General features: G+C 29.4%; 1 protein-coding gene across 1 annotated transcript; it reads right to left on the minus strand.

Annotated features, from left to right (window-relative positions):
• Nucleotides 1–4,163: 4,163 nt before the first annotated feature.
• On the minus strand, nt 4,164–24,480 carry LOC129972050 (zinc finger protein 226-like). Its single transcript, XM_056086031.1, has 3 exons — nt 24,027–24,480; nt 9,588–10,122; nt 4,164–4,509 (listed from the first exon to the last, which is right to left on the minus strand). Exons 1-3 carry the CDS (start codon nt 24,478–24,480, stop codon nt 4,164–4,166), a joined length of 1,335 nt encoding a protein of 444 aa, XP_055942006.1.
• Nucleotides 24,481–25,533: the final 1,053 nt, after the last annotated feature.

Below are 25,533 nucleotides of genomic sequence, written 5' to 3' on the forward strand. Positions count from 1 at the left end.
ATAAGTTCCCATAAGTGTCATTCGAATTTTCAATTAATCCGTCTTTTACATCATTGTGCTTTTCAAATTTTTGCCTGATTCCTCTGATCAGAATAGTAAGTACAAGTTATCATTTTTTTTTTTTTTTTTTTTTTTTTTTTGTAAAATACGCAAAGGTGATTCTTGAAGGAAGTCAATATTCTATCGTATGGCTGACTCAGAAATCAGGCTGTTGATTTTTCGTCTTATGAAAATTATTCAGTTAATATTAATAAAAGGAAATCAATTTCTTCTAACAGTTTAATACTGTAGACGCTATGTTTCAATTAATTATAAAAACGTTTAAATTATATTTAATTGATGGATGAATTTTGAATGAAAGATCCATTAAAAAGGTGCAAGAGCCTTTTTGTTATATTTAAGCCCTATTATCAGATTCTTATATAACATCCCAATTCTAAGATTTAAAACGAGCCTTCAATTTATGTAACTTTTTGTGAAGGTTGTATTTTTCTTTTTTATATTTGCAAGTAAATTAAACTTAGTATAAAAAGTAATGGTTAAAAATGTATTACTTCAATATATTTAATTTAGGATACATGGGATATGAGGTATTCATATTTTATGTTGTTCTAAAAGTTGATGCACATTCGTCGTTTTGCTTTTGTCTTTAATAATTCATTTTAATAAAAATGCCCTAATAGAAGACATTTAAATTTTCGTTTTCTTTTATCACAGGTTGTAAAAAGTCGAAACATACTTTTATGAAAAAAAAAATGCCCTTTTATTTATTTTTTTTCTTTTGCTTTTCAAACAATCGTAAACTCAAAGTCAACAACAGAAAAAATATAAAATAATTGCAACCTATAAAATATATTTTGAAAAAGATCAAATTAATGTTAATAAACCAATACAGGAGATTTTATTTTAGGACTCACATTAGAATTTTTTAATTTTGTCTCGAAAATTCATTTCACTTCTTCAACAGAAGTTTGATTCGAAAGTACGTCTATAAAATAACTCATTATTTTAAGGAGAGTAGATTTAAGGTCAAATACACCTGCCACTAAATCCTAAAAAAATAAAAACTTTAAATATATTTCTCTATAAAACACACACACACGCACACACACACACACACACACGCACAAACACACACACACGCACACACACACACACGCACACACACACACACACACACGCACACACACACACGCACACACACACACACGCGCACACACGCACACACACACACACACACACACACACACACACACACACACACACACACACACACACACAAACACACGTACATTATATATGTAGTCTTTCAAAAATACCTTTCATTGCAACTTAGTTGAATGTGCTGGAACAAAGAAAAGAAGACCTCTGAAAACACAAAGTTTCAAATTTGATCGGATTCCATTTTTAAAAAATTCTTCACTAATTTTATAATTCAATCAAATTACAATATATTATTTATTACAGCAAAATCATCTTCTAAAAAGCAATTACGTGTCTTTTATATTCGGGAAAAGAAATTTGTCAAATAATTATTGTTTTTAACATTCAATAATTTTTTTTAGTATCCGATTGCTCACAAATGCATTGTTCTGTAGTGGCAGGAATTTAATACCTTTAGCTTAAACATTAGAAGTTTTGTTTTCCTGTTGTCACTTTATGACTAACACGATGCTATATCACAGCTACGCTATCGAAATCCAAGCAATGTTTGAGACAAAAGTGCCCAGTGAATTCAATTCCAGGAAAATGGTTCAAAGACATGATGATTCATTAGCTTATAAGAGAAAAGCTTGAAGATCAAATGCATCCACAAATCAACAGAAAACAATATCCTTCGAAACAAGATGAGATAATATTGCCTCTTTGAAAAGATGTAGTTGACTCTCCATGGCTGAATGGTCATAGCACTGATCTCATAATCAAGAGATTATAAGTTCGAATCCCGCTGGAGACAATGCGATTCACAGTTTGTGTAAATATATAATTCCTTGATTTTATGTTTCATGTTACAGAAGATTCTGGACATTTCTTTAGTTTACCAGACAAGTGTTCTGAACTTTTCTTACTGACTCCAGAAATATATTCTGGAACTTTCCCTGCTACTATAAAAGCAGAAGATCTGTCAATCACTGTGTTCTCAGTTCTGAGTTGAGTTAATAAATAGGTTTAGCTCTACTTCGTGTGTGTGTCATTGCGTTCCACACTAAAGTATCTACGTGACAATATTATAAGAAAAGGTAGCATTATAAAAAATTACGTACATTTAAATAATTCTTAGTTTCGCATGATTCGAAACGAAACGTTAATTATAAGTACAGAAATCTATATAAATTTTAATAAAAGAATACCTTACATTGATATCACTTAACATGAAAAAATACGTCGAATCATAATACCTTGATCATTAAAAATGGAAAAAAAACAGAAGATGAAATGTTAATAAAAATAAAGAAACGATCAAATTTTTAATTCCAAAATGATATATATTGCTGTAAAATAAGTTTAAAAAATACTTTTTTAATTTGTTAAAAATAGAAAATACAATCACACGTTTAAAACCTGCAATATTGAAATGATTATGCTTCGAATTTTAGTATGGTGTAAAATTAATTTTTTATTTAGAAATTATTGTGCAAACATGCCAAAATTTTGCTTGCAGTTTAATTTATTAAACTGCAAACAAACATTTCAAAAACCTTATTTCGGAACTCCAAATTTTCGGCACTGAAAAGGCACATTTGTCATCTTTGGGAATTTTATTTGTCCTGTATGTGTCAACACACAAATTTATCTTCAATGTTAAAAGAGATTACACAAATTATTGAAAAAAATAATGACTGACTTTAATTCTTTCATAGCAAATGACTACAAAATATTTCTTATAAAAGAAAATAAATGTTACAGAGACATTAGAATCTTAGATCTAACATAAAAATATTTATTAAACTAATTATATAAATGTACATTAAATACCTCTTGTTGAGCCCGACCTTCAAGATATGAAGAAAGGAACTAGCGAAATTCGTCATTAATATTAAAAATATTGTTTTATTTAAATTTTCAATTACAGCAAATACTATTCCTTTATAAATCAGCTATTTAAAACCAATATTGTTTACACAAACTCAAAATCAAAGTATTGCAGTCGATTATTACAATTATTAACCTACCCTAAGTATCTTATTTCAGTTAAAATATCGTAAAACGCACCATTAAATGCCATCTTAGTACCAAGTTAAAATAATCTTTTCCAAAAAAGTTTGAAAAATGAGAAATTAAACAATAAATATTATTGAATCCGGTAATTTTGAAATTTGAATTAAATCGAAAACAAGGAATAGTTGAATAATGGAAGCGAGCTGGACTCGTGTTTTTATTAAAAAGTAATTAAAATTTTCACAAGGATTGAAAGCTATTAAAAAGTTAAAAACAATGTTAAAACTCTCTGATATAAATGCATTTGAATTGAATATATATTATCATCGTCAGTTATTAATAAAATAATAACAGCTTATAGGTTTGATATCAAGAAATATGAATCGTCCGTTACTAAAATTGATACAGTAATTTTAAAAATGAAGTTGTAACAATTTTAGCTTCAGATACATTCACTTCGATTAAGAATGAAAAAAGTTTCATAGAAGACGAAAATAATTATTTCCGTAATTTGCTGATTTCTTTCACTCGTGCTTTCTCCTGCGATGCGAATTGCACTTGCTTCTCGTGAATGTCTTTCCACAAACTGGACATTTATAAGGTTTTTCTCCAGTGTGGCCCAACATATGTTTCTTAAGACTATCATTTAGAACAAAAGCCTTTTCACAGACATCAGACACAAAAGGCTTATCACCAATGTGGTATCGATAATGTCTGTTGAGATTTCCTTCCTGATTACATTTTTCCCACATATATCACATACAAATGGTTTTTCGGCAGTGTGGGTCTTGTCCGATCACGATGACTTTTCTGAGAGAATTGTTTATTACATATATTACACACAAAGAGATTCTAACCAATGTGTGTTTGATAGTGATTGATTAGATGATCTTTCCTACTGAATTTCTTAGGACATTAACTGCAAGGAAATTTCTTTTTGTGAGGACACATTTCGGAAAGTCTAAAAACAGAAGTATCGTCCTCATTTGTAGAGATAGGTTCCTTTAGGTAGGTAGCCATTTTCTTGTTCTTATTGAGCCTCTTGTTCTTCTCTTGACCTGAGAGAGTACTTCGGGTGGGATGTGTTCATCATTTTCACCATATGAAGCATGTATTTTGCCATTTCTTGGCTCCTTGATTCCTGATGGGGGATCAAGATTCTTAGTCGAATTCGAAGTTCCAGAAATATTATTATTATCTGAATGTGATTTTCTGATAACACATTCTAGAGAATCCATAAAATTCTTTTTGTTGTTATTCAATGTCTGCCATTTTCCCTTTTCAAGAGACGTTTTATATTCTTCACCAGCCATTGCAAGCATAGGATCTGATACACCTGATCCACTTTGTCTATGAATGTCAACAACACATGATCCAGTGATAATTATCGTTTTTTATTAAACTTCGCGATGATCGTTTTCAGGTCCCGAATAAGATTCAATATTTAATGAAGAAACTACAAACGATGCAATTTCTTTAGTTTGAACTTCGAAAAGGGTTTAAAATATGAAATATCATAAGAATTTCTTAGTTGTGTAATGCAGCTCTCTGCAGAAGTCCTACCCTAGTTTTCCGTGAAGTAAAGCGATTCATTCGCCTTTTTCATTAATTTGAAACAGCAACAAACTCATGACTTCAAATTTTTTACTTTTATTTTTTTATTTATTTTTTTCCCCGGGCATATCGACTAAAAGACCCAGAATTATCATTCGAATTTTCTGTAGATTTCTCTTTCATTTCATCATAGTCTTTATCGGATTCTCCTGGCCTTTGTAGTGAATACTTCTTGTGAAAGAAGCAAGGTTGATTCACACCATGTGTCAGTATACTGCCGCAAGGTTTGCAACGGTATTTATCCATTAATTTTCAATTGAAACAAAATTCTGTCATACCAAGAATGCTTAATCAACTAATACTGAATAGAAGGAATTAAGGTTTCTGTTTCTTTAGCAGTTGTTTAAATTCCGCTGAGTTTTTTAATTTCGCTCTTTTTATAGTAAAAATAGATTCAAAACTTAAATGAGTTATGAATTAATCGTTTATTAAATAAATCCTGGGTTCGATTCTACTGAAGAAATAATCGTGATTTGATATTTAAAATCAGTCTTAGGTTTTATTCAATTATCTACATCCTTTGATGTTTCTAAATTTGCAAACGAATAAAGTTAGCATAAAAATATGATTCAGATATTCTAAAACAGATTTAAGGTGTCTAAGAGATTAAGACATGGTTAATTGAAGATTTGTTTTTACCTGATTTCTACAGTCGATTCGAATTCATTACTTTGAGTGCATTTTCATTACTCATTTGGGCATCAAAAATCCTTTGAATTTTAATAATGTGAAGGATGATATTATAAGACGCAAATAAAAGAATAAGATTTCAAAATAGAATTACACATGTCTATGAAATAAAAATTGACTATTTCATCGAATTTTATTAAAAACAGATACTACGTGTTCAGAATGAACTACTACAACTACATAAATAGCTATGAAATGGTTTAAAATACAATAGATTCTTTTAAAGAATAATTTATTAAATTTTGCATATGAAGAAATTAAGATTTTTTTCTTCTCCTTTTGACCTATAAGGAACGGTTCCGTTTCCATTTTATTTTCTTCCGCTCAAAAACGTTTTAAAAGCATATTTATAATTATTTACTTTTAAGATATACTTCAGTAATCAGATTGTGTATGATGGAATATTTTGGAACGAGACTGAAAAGAAATATAATAACAATAAAATGAAATCTGGAAATAAATCCTTCAATCCTTTTATCTTTATCCCTTTGATAATTTCCATTTCAAATATTTCACAAGCGTAAATGCGTAAATTTTGATAATGATTGTAAGTCTGTTTCAAGTCATTTGACTATTCTAAATACAGAGATCCATTCTGATATATTATTTATATTGTGCCAATATAGACCTGTTTAAAGTAAAGAAGATATTTTTAAAAAAATGAGCAAAATCTTGTTATTTATTTAACACACTCACTATGCTGTTAAGTAAGGAAAATTCATATTTTTTGGAAGAATATTTATTTAGTATAAATAAGGTAGTAAATATTCTTATATAAATGCCAATTGTTTGAGACAAACAAAGATGATTCAGCATATTTTCAAGAAAATTAAATCTGGTATTCATTTTATGAAAATAAAAACATAATGTTTGTAATTTTATCTTCTTGAAAATACCTCATAAAGAGGTAAAAAGAAAACATTTCCTGAATTAATCTCCCAAATTCTAAGTAAAGAGAGATGAAATTTTTTCTTTAGTTTTGTAGAATTTGATTCCGACCGCTAAAACTTCAAAAACTAATCTAATCAAATTAATATACCTAAAACTTAAATAAAATCATAATTTATATTGTTTCGTCCGCTTCAAAATTCTTCAAAAAAAAAAAAAAAGGATAAAATTTAAAATTTTCCGGAATGATTTCGGAGATTCCAAGTGAAGTTCTTTTAGTTCTGTAGTATTTCATTCCTAGCGCTAAAGCTTTATCCATTAAATACTTCAACATCTACTCTACGATGTTAACTAAATTTCTATCAAAAAAAATTATTTCATGTAACAGTAAGAGAAAGCGATAATTTAATATTTATCAAAAGTTAAGGCTATTTTATAACTAGTAAAATCCTAAACAAAACATTCATATTTTACACATACATATTTTGTTACAAAATATGGTTCTCCTCTGAATGTCCTTCGAAGGTATTGAATTCAACACCGGATTGGAATCTTTTAGTGCGCGAGTTTTCGTAAGATGAGAAAAATATGAACATGCGGAATCCGTGTTTGCATTCCCTTTTATTAACTGGAATTTTCTCTGCCCTTTAATTGCATTATCATTTGATTAGACAATTTAGGAATTTTAGTGACTAATCTTCCTATCAGAAGTTTAATAAATGAGCTATTCTAATGACGAATCGATTAGAAATTTAATACCCCTTCTCGGAAAGATAATGTGGTTGAAATGTTCTACACTGGAAATCACAGAAAAACTGATGAGAGAGACACTCTACAGAGAATGACCAAGTGAACTACTCCCCTCTTTTATAATTTTGTCATTTTAGAGGGAAGACTTTTTTTATTAGATAGAACTTGTAGCAGATTCCAACAAACAGGCGATATTTTAGCGGAATCAACTTTCAGAAGTGAATCGTAATGTCATCGAATGCAATGCCGATAAAAATTCCGGTCATCTCTTTTAATGCAGGTGGAATCAATAAGCCTATTTTTCCACATAAATTGTTTGAAAGGTGCGTTATTGAAAATTATTTGCACCTCACGCAAGTTTCAACAGGTAGATATTAACATTCTTATAACATGACTGAATAAATAGTAGAACTCCTTTTTGTGCATGGTAAAGATAAATTTGAATGAAATTTAGAAACACTTAAACCGTCAAAGAAACAGTTATTAATGATTTCCTAAATCCGATTATTGATATATTGACAATTATGTTAGTTATTTTAAAACGTACGGATATGTTAACTAACATTGAATTCACTAGATTATAGATTTTAGCATCAATATTTAACTAAAATTCTTAAAGTTTAAAAACGCAAACAGCTTTTAATTTTAAAATATCAACATATTTTAGTTTAAATTTAATATAGACTTGTTAATCGGTACCTAAATAAAAAAAAATATAGCAAAAAGTCTTTTCACTTAAAATAAAGTCTAGAATTTTTGTCAGTATGAGTCCAAATTTATTATATGTCATACCTACTTCGTCAAATACTTCTAGTAAACATATTTTACAATCAGGAAACGGATATAAATTCTAATTGTCTTTGTCTTGCAATTTTCATAAGACTGCCTCTCATCCTCATTTTCATTACACGAAGCTCGCGTAAAGTCCTGCATATATTCACCTATATTTGATTTGATATCTTCAATTTCCGTTATGTAGTTATTATATCTTTTTCTAATTCGGATAGCTTCGATATGGTGCATAATCAGAATCTTGGATTAAGAATAGAAAGCACATAGAACGAGACAAGTGAAGATACGCTGTGCACATTCGAGTGGTTATCCTTTATTTATTTTCCTGTGATCACTTTATCATTGCAACTATTGTATTAATAATACGCTGCACGAAATTCAAACGATGCTTAAACGACTTTCAAGTTAATTCATGAAAACCATTCAATTCATCTCCAGGAAATGATTCGCAGACATGACAATTCATTACCCCATTGAAGAAACTATTGAAGATCAGATCCCTCGGCACATCCACACAAAAAAATAGTCTTTGAAACAAGATAAGATTATATTACAATAAAAGGCAGCAGTATTAAAAATGAGTACATTTAAATACTTTCTAGTCCCGCATGATTCGAAATGAAACATTAATTATTTGTAAAAAAACATAATCAAAACTTTTCATAAAAATATACTTTACATTTGAACCATTCAACATGAAATTTCAGCAGAATTTCTTTAAACAGGAATAAAAAATATAAAGACATTGGAATTTAATATATAATATAGAAATATTTATTAAACTAATTACAAAAGTGCATTAAATATCACTTATCGAACATGATTTTAATACATAAAGAAAGGTATTCTTTGTGAAATTCGTTATTAATATTTATAATAAAATTTACATTTTGTGTATATTTTCCATTTGGAAAAATACAAAGTTAATTTTTAATTAAACATCAAGTTACAAACTATACTGCTTACACCAATTCAAAATCACAATGTTGCAGTTGATTATTACAATTATTATTCAAATCCAAACATTTTTGTTGAGTTAAAAAACCATAATGCGTACAATTAACTAAAACTAGTACTTAGTTCGCATTTAAATTTTTACTCAAATACTCGGGATAGCTGGACAGTTACAAGTGAACATCATTACATTTAGAAATATGTAATTTATGATATAAAACAGAAATAAGGAAAAATGATTGTCGTATCTGTGGGAGCTGACACATGTATTTTTGGTTTACTAAGATTTAATGATTAGGATCAAAAACTACGAGAAAAGATACAAAATTAAAAACAATAGATATTTTAATAAAAAGTCATTTGATCAGAAAATCATATTTTCATCGTCCGTACCCAATTAAAAATGTAATAGCTTATATGTTTAAAATCAAGAAATGTTCTTCGTCAAAATAGTAAAATTGCTAAAGAAATTTTAAATATAAAATTATAACAATTATAATTTTTCAACTCTATAATGAATTGGAAGTATTTTTATACTAAAGTAAAACAATTTTTTCCATGCTATGCAAATCGATTTCACTCGTGCCCTTTCTTGTTATATTTTATGCATTCGCTGCTGTTTGTGAAAGACATTTCACAAGCGGGACATTTAAAAGGCATTCCGTTCTGCAGTGTGCTTCCTATTTTTATGTCTAATAAGATGAACCTTTTGAGAAAAACCTTCATTACAAACGTCGCACAAGAAAGGTCTGTCACCGGTGTGGATTCGATGATGAGTGTCGCGATTGTGTTTACTGTTAAATTTTTTTTCGCATATATCACAAGCATAAGGTTTTTCGCCAGTGTGGATTTTGTAATGTGCGTCGAGATTTACTTTCTGAGAGAATTGTTTATTGCATACATAGCACTTGAAGGGTTTGTCGCCAGTGTGGGTTAGATAATGTCTGTAGAGATTATATTTATAATTGAATTCCTTAGAACATAAACTGCAAGAAAATTTCTTCTCATGAGGACTCATTCCCGAAGGTCCAGCCACGGCATTGTCAACCTCTTTGGTAGAATTAACTTCCTTCAAGTAGACAGCCATTCTCTTGTTCTTATTGTGACCTTGAGAGTGCACTTCGGGTGAAATATATTCATTAGTCTCACCCTCCGATACTTGCCTTTTGCCATTTTTCGGCTCATTACTTCCTGATGGGAGATCAGGATTCGCAATCAAATTTGCTGTTCCAGAAATATTTTTACAATCTGAAATTGCTTTGTTGATAACACATTCTAGAGAGTATATGAAATTATTTTTATCGTTCTTTAAACATTGCCATTTGCATTTGACTTTCTACATCAGTTGTTGCACGGATCTGGTCTGAAAAACCATCCGATTCTACAGGCTGTTGTGGTGAATACTTGTAGTCAAATTTCGTGTGAAAATAGCAAGGGTGATCCTCACCTCGTGTCACTATATTTCCGCAACGTTTGCAACGGTATTGATCCATTAATTTTCAATTTAAATAAAATTCTGCCTGATCAAAAATGTATAATAAACTATTATTGAAGAGAAGAAACTGGAATTTCTGTTTCTTTAGTAGTTTAATAATGTAGGCGTTGTGATGAGATTTTATACTTCCCAGCTCTTTCTACAGTTGAAGTAGATTCAAAACTTGAATAAATAATGAATTGATCGTTTATTAAGTAACATGCTAGAGTCTTTAGTTCTGAATTTAAATTCTGTGTTCGATTTTAATAAAGAACACGAAACCTGGTATTTCAAATCAATCTTATCTTTACGTAATTATCTATTTTATTTTTTGAATTACTTTTATCTGGAAATCAATTAAGTTAAAATAAAAAATATGATTTAAAATTCCAGTATTAGAGCATAGTTATTGTAGAGGGCATGTTTGATGGAAGACTTTTTAATCTGAACCCTGAAGTTGATTCGAATTTCTGATTGTGAATGTATTGTCATTATTCCTTTGGACATTCAAAAGTCCTATGATGTGTAAGTATGTGACAGAAGATATTAACAAGATCAAAATAAAAGGATAAGATTTCAAAATTGAAATATACATGTCTATGAAATAAGAATTTACATTTCAGTACATTTTATTAAAAATCTTTTCTATGATTATATTCTCTCCGTTGACCATATAGCTATGAACAGCTTTCAATTTCAATGACATTCATTAAAAAATATTTAAATTAATATTTTACAATACGATCAAATTAGGATTGTTCTGACTCTGCTCCTCGTGGCCCATCAGAAACGATTCCATTATCTTTGTATTTTGTGTCGATAAAAATATTTTCTATGCATATTTATGATTATTTAATTTATATAGGTTTCGGTAATCACACTGCGTATGAAGAATTATTTTTGAAGACGACTGAGAAGAAATATAATATCATTAAAATGAAATCTGGAATTAATTCCTCCAACCATTTCATCTTTATCCCATTGAACGTTTCTATTTCAAATATTAAGCAAGCGAAATTTTTGTTAACGATTATAAATCAGTTCCACGCCATTTGAGCTCTTTCGAAATTAAGAGGACCATTCAATATAGATTTGTTTAAAATATAGAAAATAGTTTGAAAAAAAACGAGCATAACCTGTTTATTTATTTTACATAATCACCATACTGTTAAGTATTGAAAATTAATTTCTTTTCAAAGAATACTTAATTTAGTATAATAAAGAAATAAATATTCTTAAATGAATGCCGGAAACAAAAGATATTCAACGTTTTTTTTTTTTTTAAGAAGGAGATTTTTTATTCATTACATGAAAATAAATAATCATAATTTATACTGTTTCGTCCGCTTCAAAATACTTCAAAAAAAGGATAAAAATTAAAATTTTCTGAAATGATTTCGAAGATTTTAAGTGAAGTTCTTTTAGTTCTGTAGTATTTCATTCCTAGCGCTAAAGTTTTATCCATTAAATACTTCAACATACACTCAACAATATTAAATAAATTTCTATCAAATGTTTTTTTTTTATTTCAAGTAAATGTAAGAGAAAGTATTACTTTAATATCCATCTAAATTAAAAACTATTTTATAACTAATAAATTCCTGGCCAAATTTTCAATATTTAACATATACATCTTTAATTATTAAACTGAATCCTCTGCATTTCATCTTATCGAATGTATAGGATTCAAATCCGGGTAAAAGTTTTTAGTGTGTGATTTTCCGTAACATTATAAAAATGAAAAATTCTAAAAAAATATGAAATAAACGAAGTATTAAAGTTTAAAAAAAATGATGCTTAAACGGCTAACCCGCGTTTGAATGTTTTAGATATTTAGAATTTTAATGAGGCAATTAGAGGAATCAAGAAGCAAATTCAATAATAAGTAATAATATTCCGATGTGTTCAAATACTCGCGTACAAACAGCACAGTATTCTTCTGTTGAAGACACCATTCACTGCAAGCATAATGAATATAAATGAATGACAGCTTCGTGGAAGTTTTAACAAGAATTTAATGCTGAATATGGAACCCAATTCTACAACAGGAATTTTTTATACATAATACAGAACAACTGTATGGTTCTTTCAAACTGGAAATTTTGCAGATGCCGTAGTTTGGAAATTTTACTTACTACTTATAGGATGTGGATAAGTCATATAAATATTTAACTATAATTTTCTCATCAAAAAAAAAAAAAGAGAAGAAACATCCAGCATATTTTTCAAAATTGTCGATCTTGTTTATATTAAATTTTTCATGAATGTCACAAATTTAAACAGCTTTTATTATTTTTGTTATCAATACAGTATACTGATTTTATTTGTTTCTTTTTTATTTCATTTCAAATTAATGCTTCCTTCTGTAAAATATCTGTTACTTCATTTTTTTAATAATTAAACAATGCATCTGAAATTTATTTTAAATATCAGAATAATATCTTTCAAAAGCTTGCATCAGAAGCCCCAAAAATCTCTATATGCTTTGAGAAAGAATAGATTTTATTTTAAATCTCACTTTTTTTACATATGTATTAAAGATTCGATTTTGATATTTTGCTGCGTTCCGAATCATGTGTATATTTCCAGAAGTGATAAAGGAGACGAAGGAATGAAAAATGGTGTTTACCAGGCTGCAATTGGAGGGGTGCATCACCGATTACACATACACACACAAATATATACATATAATTGACTTATTAGCACAAACTATTTCCATTCTAAAAAAATATGTTTGATATGTTATTAATTACAGTACACAAATATTACACATGCTTGAGGAATTAAAGAATATTGAACATGAATACAAATTAATTCTGAAGGTAAAATTAAGATTTGATAGTTGTATAGCTACAGATATTTTCGATTTATATTGTTAATTTTAGAATTACTTGACCAAATTTAAAATAAAGTGAAATCTATCATCCAACTTCGGTTGTAGATTTAACTATTAATTAACACTTCTTTTTGCAGGAGATCAACAGCTCAAAAGTACTGAAACATGTTACATGTGTTTCACTATTCTGAGGACAAAGAAACAAGCGTTTTCACTCTTTAGATGATTGCTCAAGTCTATAATTATTTATTTCTGCATCCAAATCATTTAATAATTCCCTTCCAGTTAAATTGAATGCATGATATGGCAAGTTCTCCTCTGATGACTGTTTCTGAATCTGTCGATGTTTAATTTCAAAAATACCATTTCAAAGGTTCAGACGATTGTATTTTCATAAAGGCTGTCATTTTCTTTATCAAGAAGCTTGTGAAGCTAATGATTAAGCCTGTGTGTGTGTGTGTGTGTGTGTGTGTGTGTGTGTGTGTGTGTGTGTGTGTGTGTGTGAGAGAGAGAGAGTACTCGAATGTGTATTCAATTGTTGTAAGATGCAACGAGCACACAGAAGAATTTGGATGGCATGAACGCCATTTCTTTAATCTCTCTTTAATTTTGTTTCATTATAGCTACAGATTAAAGGCTTCAGTGTCCTTAAAAAATAAGACAAAAATTAAAGTGCCCTGAAATAAAGAAGCTTAAGAGAGTGCCTGGAGTAAAAATTCTGATTTTTGCGAAACTAGGAGGTAATGCGGAGTCAGAGGCTTTTGAAAAAAGTCTCAAATATTAACTTAAGTAATTGAATTTATATTCATATCAATAATATAATTGTATTTAATGAAGGAATTATAAAATAAACGTTTTTTATGCACATTTTTTTATAATTAAATATTTCTGGGAGGGGTTAATTACAAAATATGTGACTTTTCTAAACCACTAATGTGTCACTATCAAACTCCGTACTAATGAAATATAATCTGCATTTTATGATGCAGGGTCTTCTTGAATCAGTGAAGACAAAAGCTTAGTTTTTAAACAGAGATTATAATAAGGCCGGATAATTTGCTTGAATAAATATACATCGAAACCAAATTACCTAGAATAAGATCATTCATCCAAGTTTCTTCTGAAGGTTCATGTAACAATCTGTCGAGAATTCAACATTATTAACATAATAAAGGGATTACTTTATTGTGATATTTATAATGTTAACTGTGAATTATTGAATCAAATGTAAAATCTTTAGGTTTGAATATTCCCTTTTATATGAATGGGCATTCGTAGTTTTTAATAACAGCTGGCTTTCTTCGGCTTTCGGATAATGAGGAAAAAAAACGATTCCTGCTATTAATTTATGCTGAAACTGAATTATTGACGTAAGGAATCAAACCATATTTTACATCATGCTATATAAATGGAAAATTTGAATTCCCGAAAGTAATCAATAGATTCTATTCTCATCCAAAATCAGATTATTATTTTATATTATTTTTAAATCCAAAATAATGTTTATCGATGAACAAATAAATTGTTACTTAAAATATTTTGTATCATCAAAATGTATCTGAATTTAATGACTTTATTTATACAAAATATTAACGTGCAATCAAAGTAAGGGACGCAAATTATATACAAAATCTACAGCATTCTATATTATTCAATCAGTATTCTTATCCATTATGTGGCAATAATATTTTTGTTTCGATTTAATTCAAAATCATAAAAAAAACAATTCCATTTTACTGATTTCGTATTCAACTCAAAATCGATACAATCTTTTATTTTCCCTAAATTTCAATTCTAATTGTTTGAAGAATCACAAAAATGTGTAATATAAAATATTTAATTCCTCAAACCTGTATCCAGATATAACTAGGCTGCATTAATCAATACAAATCTTTCTATATTATCAAACTTGCCGCCTTTGGCGACCGTCCGGTTCTCCAATCTTAATTCTCCCTAAAATTTTCAATTAAATATTTTATGTAATGTCATTTAATAGCTTCATCAGCAAAATATCTTTAAGCTTCAAATTTTGATTGTCATAAATTCACTCGTACTATTATAAAGGGCTTATGCTATGATGTGCTAGAACAATCAACATTTTTATAATCTAAGCGAGTCTCTCTTGAGAAACTCTGGGAGATAATTGTCTTCTATGAGACATTCGATGAAGTGATCTAAAATCCCCTATTTTTGTAGAAAAGGGATATTGAAATTTTCATAAATTGGTCAGGTTCAGTGATTGATTTAGTTTATTGAAGTGCAACTCTTACTATTTAAAATTTTAGTGTCTCAAGAATATTTTGTTAAATACGATTCACAGAGCAGAGGATATACAGTGGCTCAAAAAATTGAGAGTACACCTTAATTTTACTTGATAAATCCGGCTTTCAAAGCAAATAACTTATTACCGGAAAGTGCAAAAACGTTTTTATTTGTACACATAACAAATGGTTTAATTTAGAGTAAAAATAAAGAAAAATCAACGAAAAACTTCTAAATTGAAAAGTTTCAGAAGCATTTTAAATAAACATATGTACAATTTTGCCTCAAAAAATTGAGAATACACCAATAAACTTTTTGTAATATCATGCATAGAAACGAAGTGTCACTACTAAGTTGCATGTGTTTTGGCTCTTAAAATGGCCTCTAAACGTCATGGTACCGATTCGACCCATTTTTGGTGGTATCTGAAGATATTTTACCCTATTCTTCTTGCAACACTTGTTTTAAATGGGTTTTGTTTCTAATTTTGTGTTTTTGGACCACTGCTTCGAGTGTGGTCCACAGATATTCAATGGTATTAATATCGGGGTACTGTGGTGGTGTGTGTAACTGTTGTTTACAATGAGAAAGACACCATATTTTGACGTTACGTGCATTCTGTTTGGGGTCGTTGTCCTTCTGGAAAATGGAATTTCCATCTAAACTCAAATTTTTAACACTTTCCTTTAGATTGCTGCGACTATATGGTTCAACCAACTTGTTGCAGAAACTTTTCAAATCATAGGAAGAAGTGTAGGTCCTGAATCTGTACGAAATGCCATTAGAGAAGCTGGATATAAAAGTCACATTGTTAGAGAGAAACCGTTCATCAGCTTGCAAATTCAGAAAAAGTATTTGAAGTTCGCAAAAACTCATCAATTGAAGATCAATAACCTTTGGAAGAAAGCTATATTTAGTAATGAAAGAAAACTCAACATTTTGACAGTGACAGCCATCGTACTGTACGAAGAAAGCCTAATACTGCTTTGGATCCAAAAAATTTACATCTTACAGTTAAACATGATGGTGACTCCGTCACGATATGAGGTTGCATGGCTTCATCCGGGGTAGGAAATTTAATTTTTATAGATGGCATTATAAACGATATGGTTTTCTAGGGATATACTTTGCAGCAATCTAAAGGAAAGTTCTAAAAATTTGGGTTTAGGTGGAAATTTCATTTTCCAGTAGGACAATGACCCCAAACAGAATGCACGCAGCGTCAAAATATGGTGCCTTTTTCATTGTAAACAGCAGTTGCACACACCACCACAGTACCCCGACATCATTACCATTGAATATCTGTGAACCACACTCGAAGCAGTGGTCCAAAAACACAAAATTTTTAACAAAACCCATTTAAAACAAGTGTTGCAAGAAGGATGGGGTAAAATATCTTCCGATACCCCCAAAAATGGGTCGAATCGGTACCACGACGTTTAGAGGCCATTATAAAATCCAAAAGGCATGCAACTAAATACTGACACACTCTTTCTATGCGAGATATTACAAGAATTTCATTGGTGTATTCTCCATTTTTTGAGGCAAAATTCTGTGCATGTTTATTTAAAATGCTTCTGAAACTTTTCAATTTAGAAGTTTTCCGTTGATTTTTCTGTATTTTTACTCTAAATTAAACCATTTGCTATGCGTAAAAAAAAATGTTTGCACTTCCCGGTAATGTCTTATTTATATTGAATGTCGGGTTTATCAAGTAAAAGTAAGGTCTACTCTCAATTTTTTGAGCCACTGTATGTCTATTACTAAAGATTTACAAATTAATCATTGTGGCCGAATTTGAATGGAGATCCTGTACATATTAAAACATGATTGCCTTAAATAAAGCTGATTTATTGAATTAATAATACAGATATTGCAAATGATCACACAAAAATGTGTCTTGAATTTGTTTTTTCAGAAAATATCACATTTCCTATTAATTTCATTTCTTACAGTCACGTGCTGAAAATTATATTTTTCTAGATTTAATTTGCAGTAGTATTTAACTTATTTTTTAATCAAATCTTTCGTAAATGTGATGGCAATACGTTGATAAATTTTTTTTTTGCCCTATTCGTGCAGATTAAATTTTATTTTTATTCTTCTGCGAAATAAACTGTTGAAAATATGATTAAATTATATTTTTAAATATTCCTTAAAAATAGGAATTTAATTTATAGGTCTGTGGTGAATAGCTTATAAGCCAGCTAACAACTACGCTACCCGAGCAATTGCTTTTGTATCATTTTCATCTTACTGGACTGCAAACCACAAGGTTCCGGGTTCTATCCTCGCACATCTCAATCCGCCACAGTTCAATACATTAGTATCATGGAAGTGATTATTTTTTGAACTTCAATATGACATAAAAATAAATTATGTGTTGTAATATTTTCGTAACTTTTAGCGGAAAAACTTCAAAACTTAGCTAAATTTTTAATTAATTGAAATTTCAAAAAGTGGCTCGGACGTGCACATTTCAGATCTCTAAGGTATAAATGTACCAAATTTGGTTACTGTAGTTGAAATGGCCTACCCGGTAGAGCGCCAACACACACACACATTGAGGTTTATTATAAGTACTCACCGCCTTTGGCGACCAGCCGGTTCTCCCATTTTAATGCTAGTTAAAATGTTCAATTAAATATTTTATGTAACTTGTCTTTTAATAATATCTTTATAAAAATATTTTTAAACTTCAAAATATGAAAGTCATATCATTCATTCATACTTTTATAAAGACGTTAAGTCTTAATGTACTATCTCTCTAATTTAATTTCAGCTAACGTAAAATTTTATTATTAATTTAAAGTGGAATGGATTAAACTGTCATTAATATAAAAAGATTTTTACTTAAACTATTCATCTTTTTTTAAATATGAGAATTGAAAACTGAGTAGTTCAGCATTCGAGCCATATGAGTACTGCAGAATAATTTTCATAAATTATGCGATATCTCAAGAATTAATCAACAAAAATTTCTCGGATTCTTCATAAAATTTAGTTTTTAGTTTCACTTTCAAAAGGATTTAAATGACATAAATAAAACTTTTTTTTCGGTATATAAATATACTTCAAAAAATTATGACATTTTAAACAGTCCTTTGGTCTAAGGAATCCTATTCTGCGGACAATTCTTAACACTTGTACTTTTAAATAATTAATTGGAGTTTTTTGTTTACTGCTTTCAAATAGGATCGATTTATGAAATTTTGACTATAATAAGTCAAAACAACAATAACAGTCAACATTTTTACAATATTAGGTATCATCTTTGAAACGGTCTATGAAGTGCTCTAAAATCACCCGTTTATCTTGAATAAGGATATTTAAATATTCATAAATCAGTCAGTTTTAGAGACTGACTTAATCGATTAAAATGTAATTCCTTTTATCTATACTTATAATAAAGCTCAAAATGTGTGTTGGCGTTCTACAGACCAGACCATTCGACCTACAGTTACCACATTTGGCAAGTATTAACCTTGGAGTAATTTTTTAATCAATTAAAATTTTAGTTAATTAAAAATGTAACGACATTTTGGGTTTTTAAAACTTCAGAAAATATTACAGCACAAAGTGGATTTTTACATCAAATTGAAGTTCAAAAAATTAATCTTTTTAATGATACTAATGTTTTAACATATAAATTAAGTTTCGATTTTTAACGAATTAAAAAAAAATATTTTAACCATATTCTTCAACAACATATTTTGTACAAAATAAAAACAAAATTAATTGTGCACAAGCACGTCAATGGGAAAAAATTAACTTTTATGAACGTGTTGCCATCAAATTAACAGAAGTTCAAATTAAAAATTAAATCAACTATTATTGCAAATCTTAATATATATAAATTACGTGTCACGTTGTTTGTCCGCGATGGACTCCTAAACTACTAAACCGATTTTAATCAAATTTGCACACCGTGTGCAGTTTGATCTAACTTAAAATATAGGATAGCCCTTTTTTTAATTTTTAATTAGAATTTTAATTATTAATTAAAAACTAACTTTCCCGCCAAAAAATCTTTTTATTTTCCCCACCGCCAAATGAGTACGGCTTCAGTTTTTTTTTCCCAACAGTCATGAGGCTAGGCGTAAGATTTTTCGGCTGATTATTTGAAATGATTCTATTTATTTTCTTAATGTTTGATGCATTTAAAATTAAACATTGTTAATTAATCGATCTTTCAGATTCATTCTTAAGTACTTTTGAATTAAAATAAAACAGAATAAAGGAAATTAAAAATTTCTAATCTGCATAGCCTTACCCCAACTGGCGTAGAAAAACTCACGCATTTGCGTTACGTTTCGAATCCGAATGTTCGAATTATTTATGATCCTATCCGAAAACGTTTCTCAGGAATAAGATATCATTTTCCACAATTATTTTTTAAGGCATACAATAAATTTGATGCGTTGCAACGGATAAAGTATCACGATCTTATGTTTGAATTTTGTATTACTGTGCACGGTGGCAATTCTCAGAAATAAGATATTTTATTTGAAAATGATTAATTACAAACGTTTTAACGGATCACTGATTAATATAACATACTAAAATTCTGGTTTTTTTATTATAAAGAAGTTTGGAAAAATACTTGGAGGTGCACACGAATAATTATTACTTTTAGTTTTGAATGAATTCCGATTCTTTATCTGACTGTTTACTAAGAAAAATGTTGTACGGCAATAACATTTGTTACCTTCATTGAATTTTCAAATAAATGATTTTATTTCTTTTGTTAAGGATATCGTAAAAAAGGTAAGAGAACAAGCCAATAATAAGTTCCTCTAATCGGATAATAAAAAAATATTAACTCTTTTGTATGCTAAATGAAATTTAATCTTTTTTATATAAATTATTGAAGATATGATAATAAAAAATGGTTACAATAATCGTTTCAGTTTTTCATTTCTTTACTAATAAACTGCATGTACGTATCAAGTTATGTCAGCTATCATCAATTCAGCTATCATTCACTTCAGCTACAATGCTTATCATTATTTAATAAATGTTTCTGAAACTGACTTCATTTTGTAAATGAATTTTGAATTATTGCAACAGACAAATGTATCAATGACAGAATAAATCTCATGGCAACTTCATGTGTGGAATATAGAACTTTTTTATTAATCTTTCCTTTAAGCTGAGGAAGCCAGAATCTGTATCACTGAAGTTAGAGGATTTATTATACATCATAAAGGGTTTATACTAAGAAGGAACAAATTATTTGTTCATTATTTGACAGTCACAATTATCTGTTAGCTCCAAGCGATTCTAACAGATGGCGGTATCTGTTGACTGGATTGAGTAAGTATTCTAACAGATGGCGCTGTGTTAAAAGTACCAACGTTTCACATAAGCTACAATTTAATGGCATAACCACTATGCATTGCTGAGGCTAAAGTATAAGTTAAATTTATTTCGTAGTAAACGCAATACAATCAATTGTTCTTACTTTTTCAATTTTTGGTATTAGCATAGCCGACCACGTGTTATTTAGACTGAAGTATAAATTGAATTCATATTATAGTAAAAGTAATACAGTGGAATTCTTCTTGCTTTTTAATTATTAGTGCTTCATTGTTCAACAATCTTTAATTAAAATGCATGTTTAAAACAATCATTCTTATGGCGAAGTGTTGAAACACTTCGATTGACCATAAACATGTGCGCACAATTGCAAAATGATCAATCAGCACAAATATTTTCTAAACAATTACTAGATATTGGGAACGGTAAAATAGAACTGCAACCAAATACGCAATGCATTAAACTGCCAGACAATTTATGCACTGTTCTTCAGGGAAAAAATGAATTGATTCAGAGTATTTTTCCGGATATACAGAGTAATTACTTGAATCATAACTGGCTCAGTGATCGGGCTATTTTGGCAGCCAAAAATATTGATGTTGACTAAATTAACTTCCAAATACAACAGTTGTTACCAGGCGATCTGATATCTTTTAAATCAATCGATACTGTTGTTGATGAAAATGATAGTGTAAATTTTCCAATTGAATTTTTAAATTCACTAGATATACCTGGAATGCCATAACCTTCGATTAAAGATTGGTTCACCTATTATTCTCCTGCGTAATTTGAATCCACCTCAATTATTCAACGGTACGCGTTTGGTCATCAAAAAGATCATCGGAAATATACTTGAAGCTACCATTTTAACTGGAAAGTTTAAAGGAGAAATGGTCCTGTTGCCACGTATTCCGATGATACCATCAGAATCTACGATACCCTTCAAAAGGTTACAGTTTCCAATTCGTTTAGCTTTTGCCATGTCTATAAATAAGTCTCAAGGCCAAACAATGTCCATTTGTGGTTTAGATTTGGAAAATCCATGTTTTTCTCATGGGCAACTATATGTTGCATGTTCATGTGTAGGAAAACCGTCAAATCTATTTGTGTTAGCTAAAGACAGGTTAACCAAAAATATTGTGCACCGATTAGTGCTAAATTAAATTGAAATTAAAAGTATTTAAAATTCAAAATAATAAACATTATTGTCAAAGATTTAAAACTATTTGCCCTACCTACCTCATTTATAAGTTTAAGTGTTACGTGTTTTTTACTAACAACTTTGTAATGTACTCATTTGTTACAAACTTGAATACAAAAAATAAAGAAATTTAAATTTATTTTTTTGTATTGATTTTTGCTCAATATCAACGGTAGTAAAAAATCAATCATGGAAGTCCCCATGTTTTTTTACAAATGGCATCTGTGTAAAAAAGCATGGTGGTCCCCATGACTGGTGTTCTCCTACCGTTTCCCTTGAATAGTTTACTACTATGTAATATAACAAAACCCTTAGCCACAGCAACGAGTGGCCGGGTCTGCTAGTTAAATATATAAAAGTCTAATTTTTAGCACGTGCCTGTATGAAGTAAAAAAAATTTGAAATATGATATTTTCTAGAACTAAATGGAGGAAACGTTTTCTACGATTTTTTACAATATCTGTATTATTAATTTAATAAAACATTTTAATTTCCATCAAACATGGTTTAATATATATAGGATAACAAAATGTCCTAAATGAATGAAATAATTATATTTTATGTAACATGAGTCAATAAATGCGTCGATGAATTACGAATTTTAAATTTTTACAGAGGTCCTCTGTTCTTCAAATCATATTTAACAAAATATTCTTGTGACATCAATATTTGAAATAAAAATTGTTGAACTCCCTTCAACTAAATCAATCACTAAAACAGACCAATTTATGAAAATTTTAATATCACTTTTCTGCAAAAACTGTCGATTTTCGGTCAATTCATCGATTGTCTCAAAGAAGATATGCCAATCATCTGCAGGGTTTTTCGACAGTAATTGGTCTATGAATGTGAAGATGTTGATTGTTCTAAAATTGATATATAAAAACTTCTCAAATCGATCAGGTTTGATCGCAGACGATATAAACGTTTATTTATTTATCTAAAATTTAAAGTGTCAAGAGTATTTGTAGAATATGATTCTGTAAGACAAAAGGACTGTCAAAAACTTTATAATTTTATTCGTTAAGGACATATTCTAACTCAAAAAATAAAATAATTTTATTTACATCATTTATTTTGAAAAATAAACTACAAACTCAATTTTATGATGAATCAAAATAAGTTTTGTGGAATTATTCTTTAAGATATTATATCAATTTCGAAAATAATTCTGCAGTGCACATAGAACTTTGGTGCCGAACGACTCTACTTACAATTTTCATATTTGAAAAAAGACACGGCTGGTTTCAGTGAAAAACGTTTGTATATTAATTGCAGTTAAACATTTTCCCTCTAATTTGAAATTTTATGGGCGCAGACCGAAAATTAAAGAGAGAGATAAGTAGTAAAATGAAAAGAACGGTTTAAGACCTACTTAATAATACGACTGAATTATATAACTATCAAAATCTGAAGCTTAAAAATATTTTGTAGAGAAAGCTATTACGAAACCCAGTTACATAAGATATTTAATTGAGAATTTTAGCTATCATTAATACTGTCGAAGCGGCTGGTTGCCAAAAGCGGCTAGTTTAAAATATTAGTGTCTGAAAAATATTTTGTTAAATATGATTCGAAGAGCAGATGATCTTAAGAGGTAATCTTAAAAATAAAAATGTAACAACTTTGAGTAAAAATTATTTCAATTCTGCGAAGAATGCGAGGTTGTTCCATACAGGATTATATACAATTAATTCTGTAATTTTCAGGTTGATTTCACTTATGAATTGACATCCGATGCTTCCTGCAATTCCTGCTGTTCGTGAAAGCCCTTCCAGAAACTGAACATTTATAATTTTTTCTCCAGTGTGGGTACTAACATGCTTTTTAAGATTACACTTTTTTACAAGAGTCACAAACTTTTTTATAAGCAAACTTTTTTACAAGCGTCACATACAGAAGGCTTTTCGCCATTGTCGTTTCTATAATAGGTTATGAGATGATGTTTTCTATTGAATTTCTTAGTAAATAAACTGCAGGGACATTTCTTTTGCGAGGACACATTCCTGAAGGTTTAACCACAGCATTGTTATCTGTTTTAGAAGAAATGTGTTCTTTTACATTGGTGTCCGTTTTCTTGCTCTTACTGTAAAGATTAGAATGCATTTCAAGTGAAGTATGTTCATCAGTTACATATCCTGAGACCTGTATCTTGCCCTCTTCAAACTCATTTCTTTCTGGTAGGAAATCAGGATTCACAATTAGTTTTCTTGGCTCAGAGATATTGCAATTATTTGAATGGTCTGTCCATACAGAATCCATAAAATCAATTTTATATTTATTCAAAGACAGCCATTTGTGATCTTGACGTGACATCTCATCTTCTTCACTACTTGTCCCATGGATCAGATCGGATGCACCTGATACTCTTTGCTTTTCCTCGTCAACGCTAGTTGATTCCATTACAGTTGGTGAAATGTTATAAGCTTCGGGGAAATCATTTTCAGGTCTGTAGCAGGATTTAGCATTTGCTGAAGAAACCACGAAAGATGTACTTTTTTTTTGTTTGAATGTCGATTTCCCGAATATCTGATAAGGCATCTAAATGTAGAAATTCACAAGGTGTCAATAGTTGTGGGCTGTTAAAGGTATTCTTTGAAAAAGTCTGTGAGGTTAAATACGTACCGTCAAATGTATGAAAGTTGCAAGGGTGTGTCTCACCACATGCCACTATGTTGCCTCAAAGTTTGCAACGATATTGTTCCCTTAATTTCCAACTTCAAAAAGAATTCCTTCTAATCTAAAATGTGTAATAATCTATTATTGAAGTGGAGACCTCTGCTTCGGTTTCTTGAACAGTTTCCTGCTGTAGAAAATGAACTCTGTTTTTAACTTAAATGGCTCTGACTATATAGTTATAATAGATTAAAAGCAATGAATATATTACGAAAGAATTATATCTTTAATAACGTGCTAGAGCCCTGTGTCCTAAGTTTGAGCTCGTGGATTCGATTCTACTAAAGAATTATGCATCTAATATTTCATATCAGCTTCCACTTTATGCAAATATCTATGATGTTAATGATTTAACTTAAGCACCCAATTGAGCTGGCAGAAATAAATGATATAGTAAAACTAGTAGCAAAACAAATTTTGTATAGGAAGGCATGGGAAGTAAAACTTTGAAACTTGAGAACCATAATTAATAAGAATTGAGAGCATTTTGGTCATACATTTAAACAACCAAAACTTCTAAAAGGTTCAAAGAACTCGTCAGTGAAAGAAAATATACATTATTTGATTTTTGCCAACATATATATTAAAGATTTTTAATTAGAAAAATGACTATCCATAAAACAGGAATCTATCTTTAATCCCCTTTTTTAAAAGAACATTTTTATCTTTTTTTTCTCTTAATTGCTTCACAGATTTGAGATTCATTAATATTCGTTTAAAAAGTCTTAATAGATTCTTAACAATAAGACAAAAGTTTTTTTTTTTTGTTGTTGTTGTTCGGTTCCCCCCATAATCTTTTAAAAGGACGATCTCCTTTCTTTTCATTTTCAATAGGCTTAAAATTTCTTCAATGCAAATTTGTGATTATTTTCATCTAAAAAATTGGGTGTGTCATAATTTTGCGTAAATTTCCCCTCC

This window comes from Argiope bruennichi, chromosome 6, assembly GCF_947563725.1.
Source record: "Argiope bruennichi chromosome 6, qqArgBrue1.1, whole genome shotgun sequence".
Lineage (NCBI taxonomy): Eukaryota > Metazoa > Arthropoda > Arachnida > Araneae > Araneidae > Argiope > Argiope bruennichi.

What these genes read in the sequence shown, in the direction of transcription:
- LOC129972050 (XM_056086031.1), bottom strand. Translation starts at nt 24,480, where the DNA reads ATGCCTTATCAGATATTCGGGAAATCGACATTCAAACAAAAAAAAAGT. An exon ending in AATGCATTCTAATCTTTACA is followed by an intron (nt 10,123 to 24,026) that starts GTAAGAGCAAGA and finishes TATACTCTCTAG; the next exon opens with AATGTGTTATCAACAAAGCA. An exon ending in ACCGGTGACAGACCTTTCTT is followed by an intron (nt 4,510 to 9,587) that starts GTGCGACGTTTG and finishes TGACATTCATAG; the next exon opens with ACAAAGTGGATCAGGTGTAT.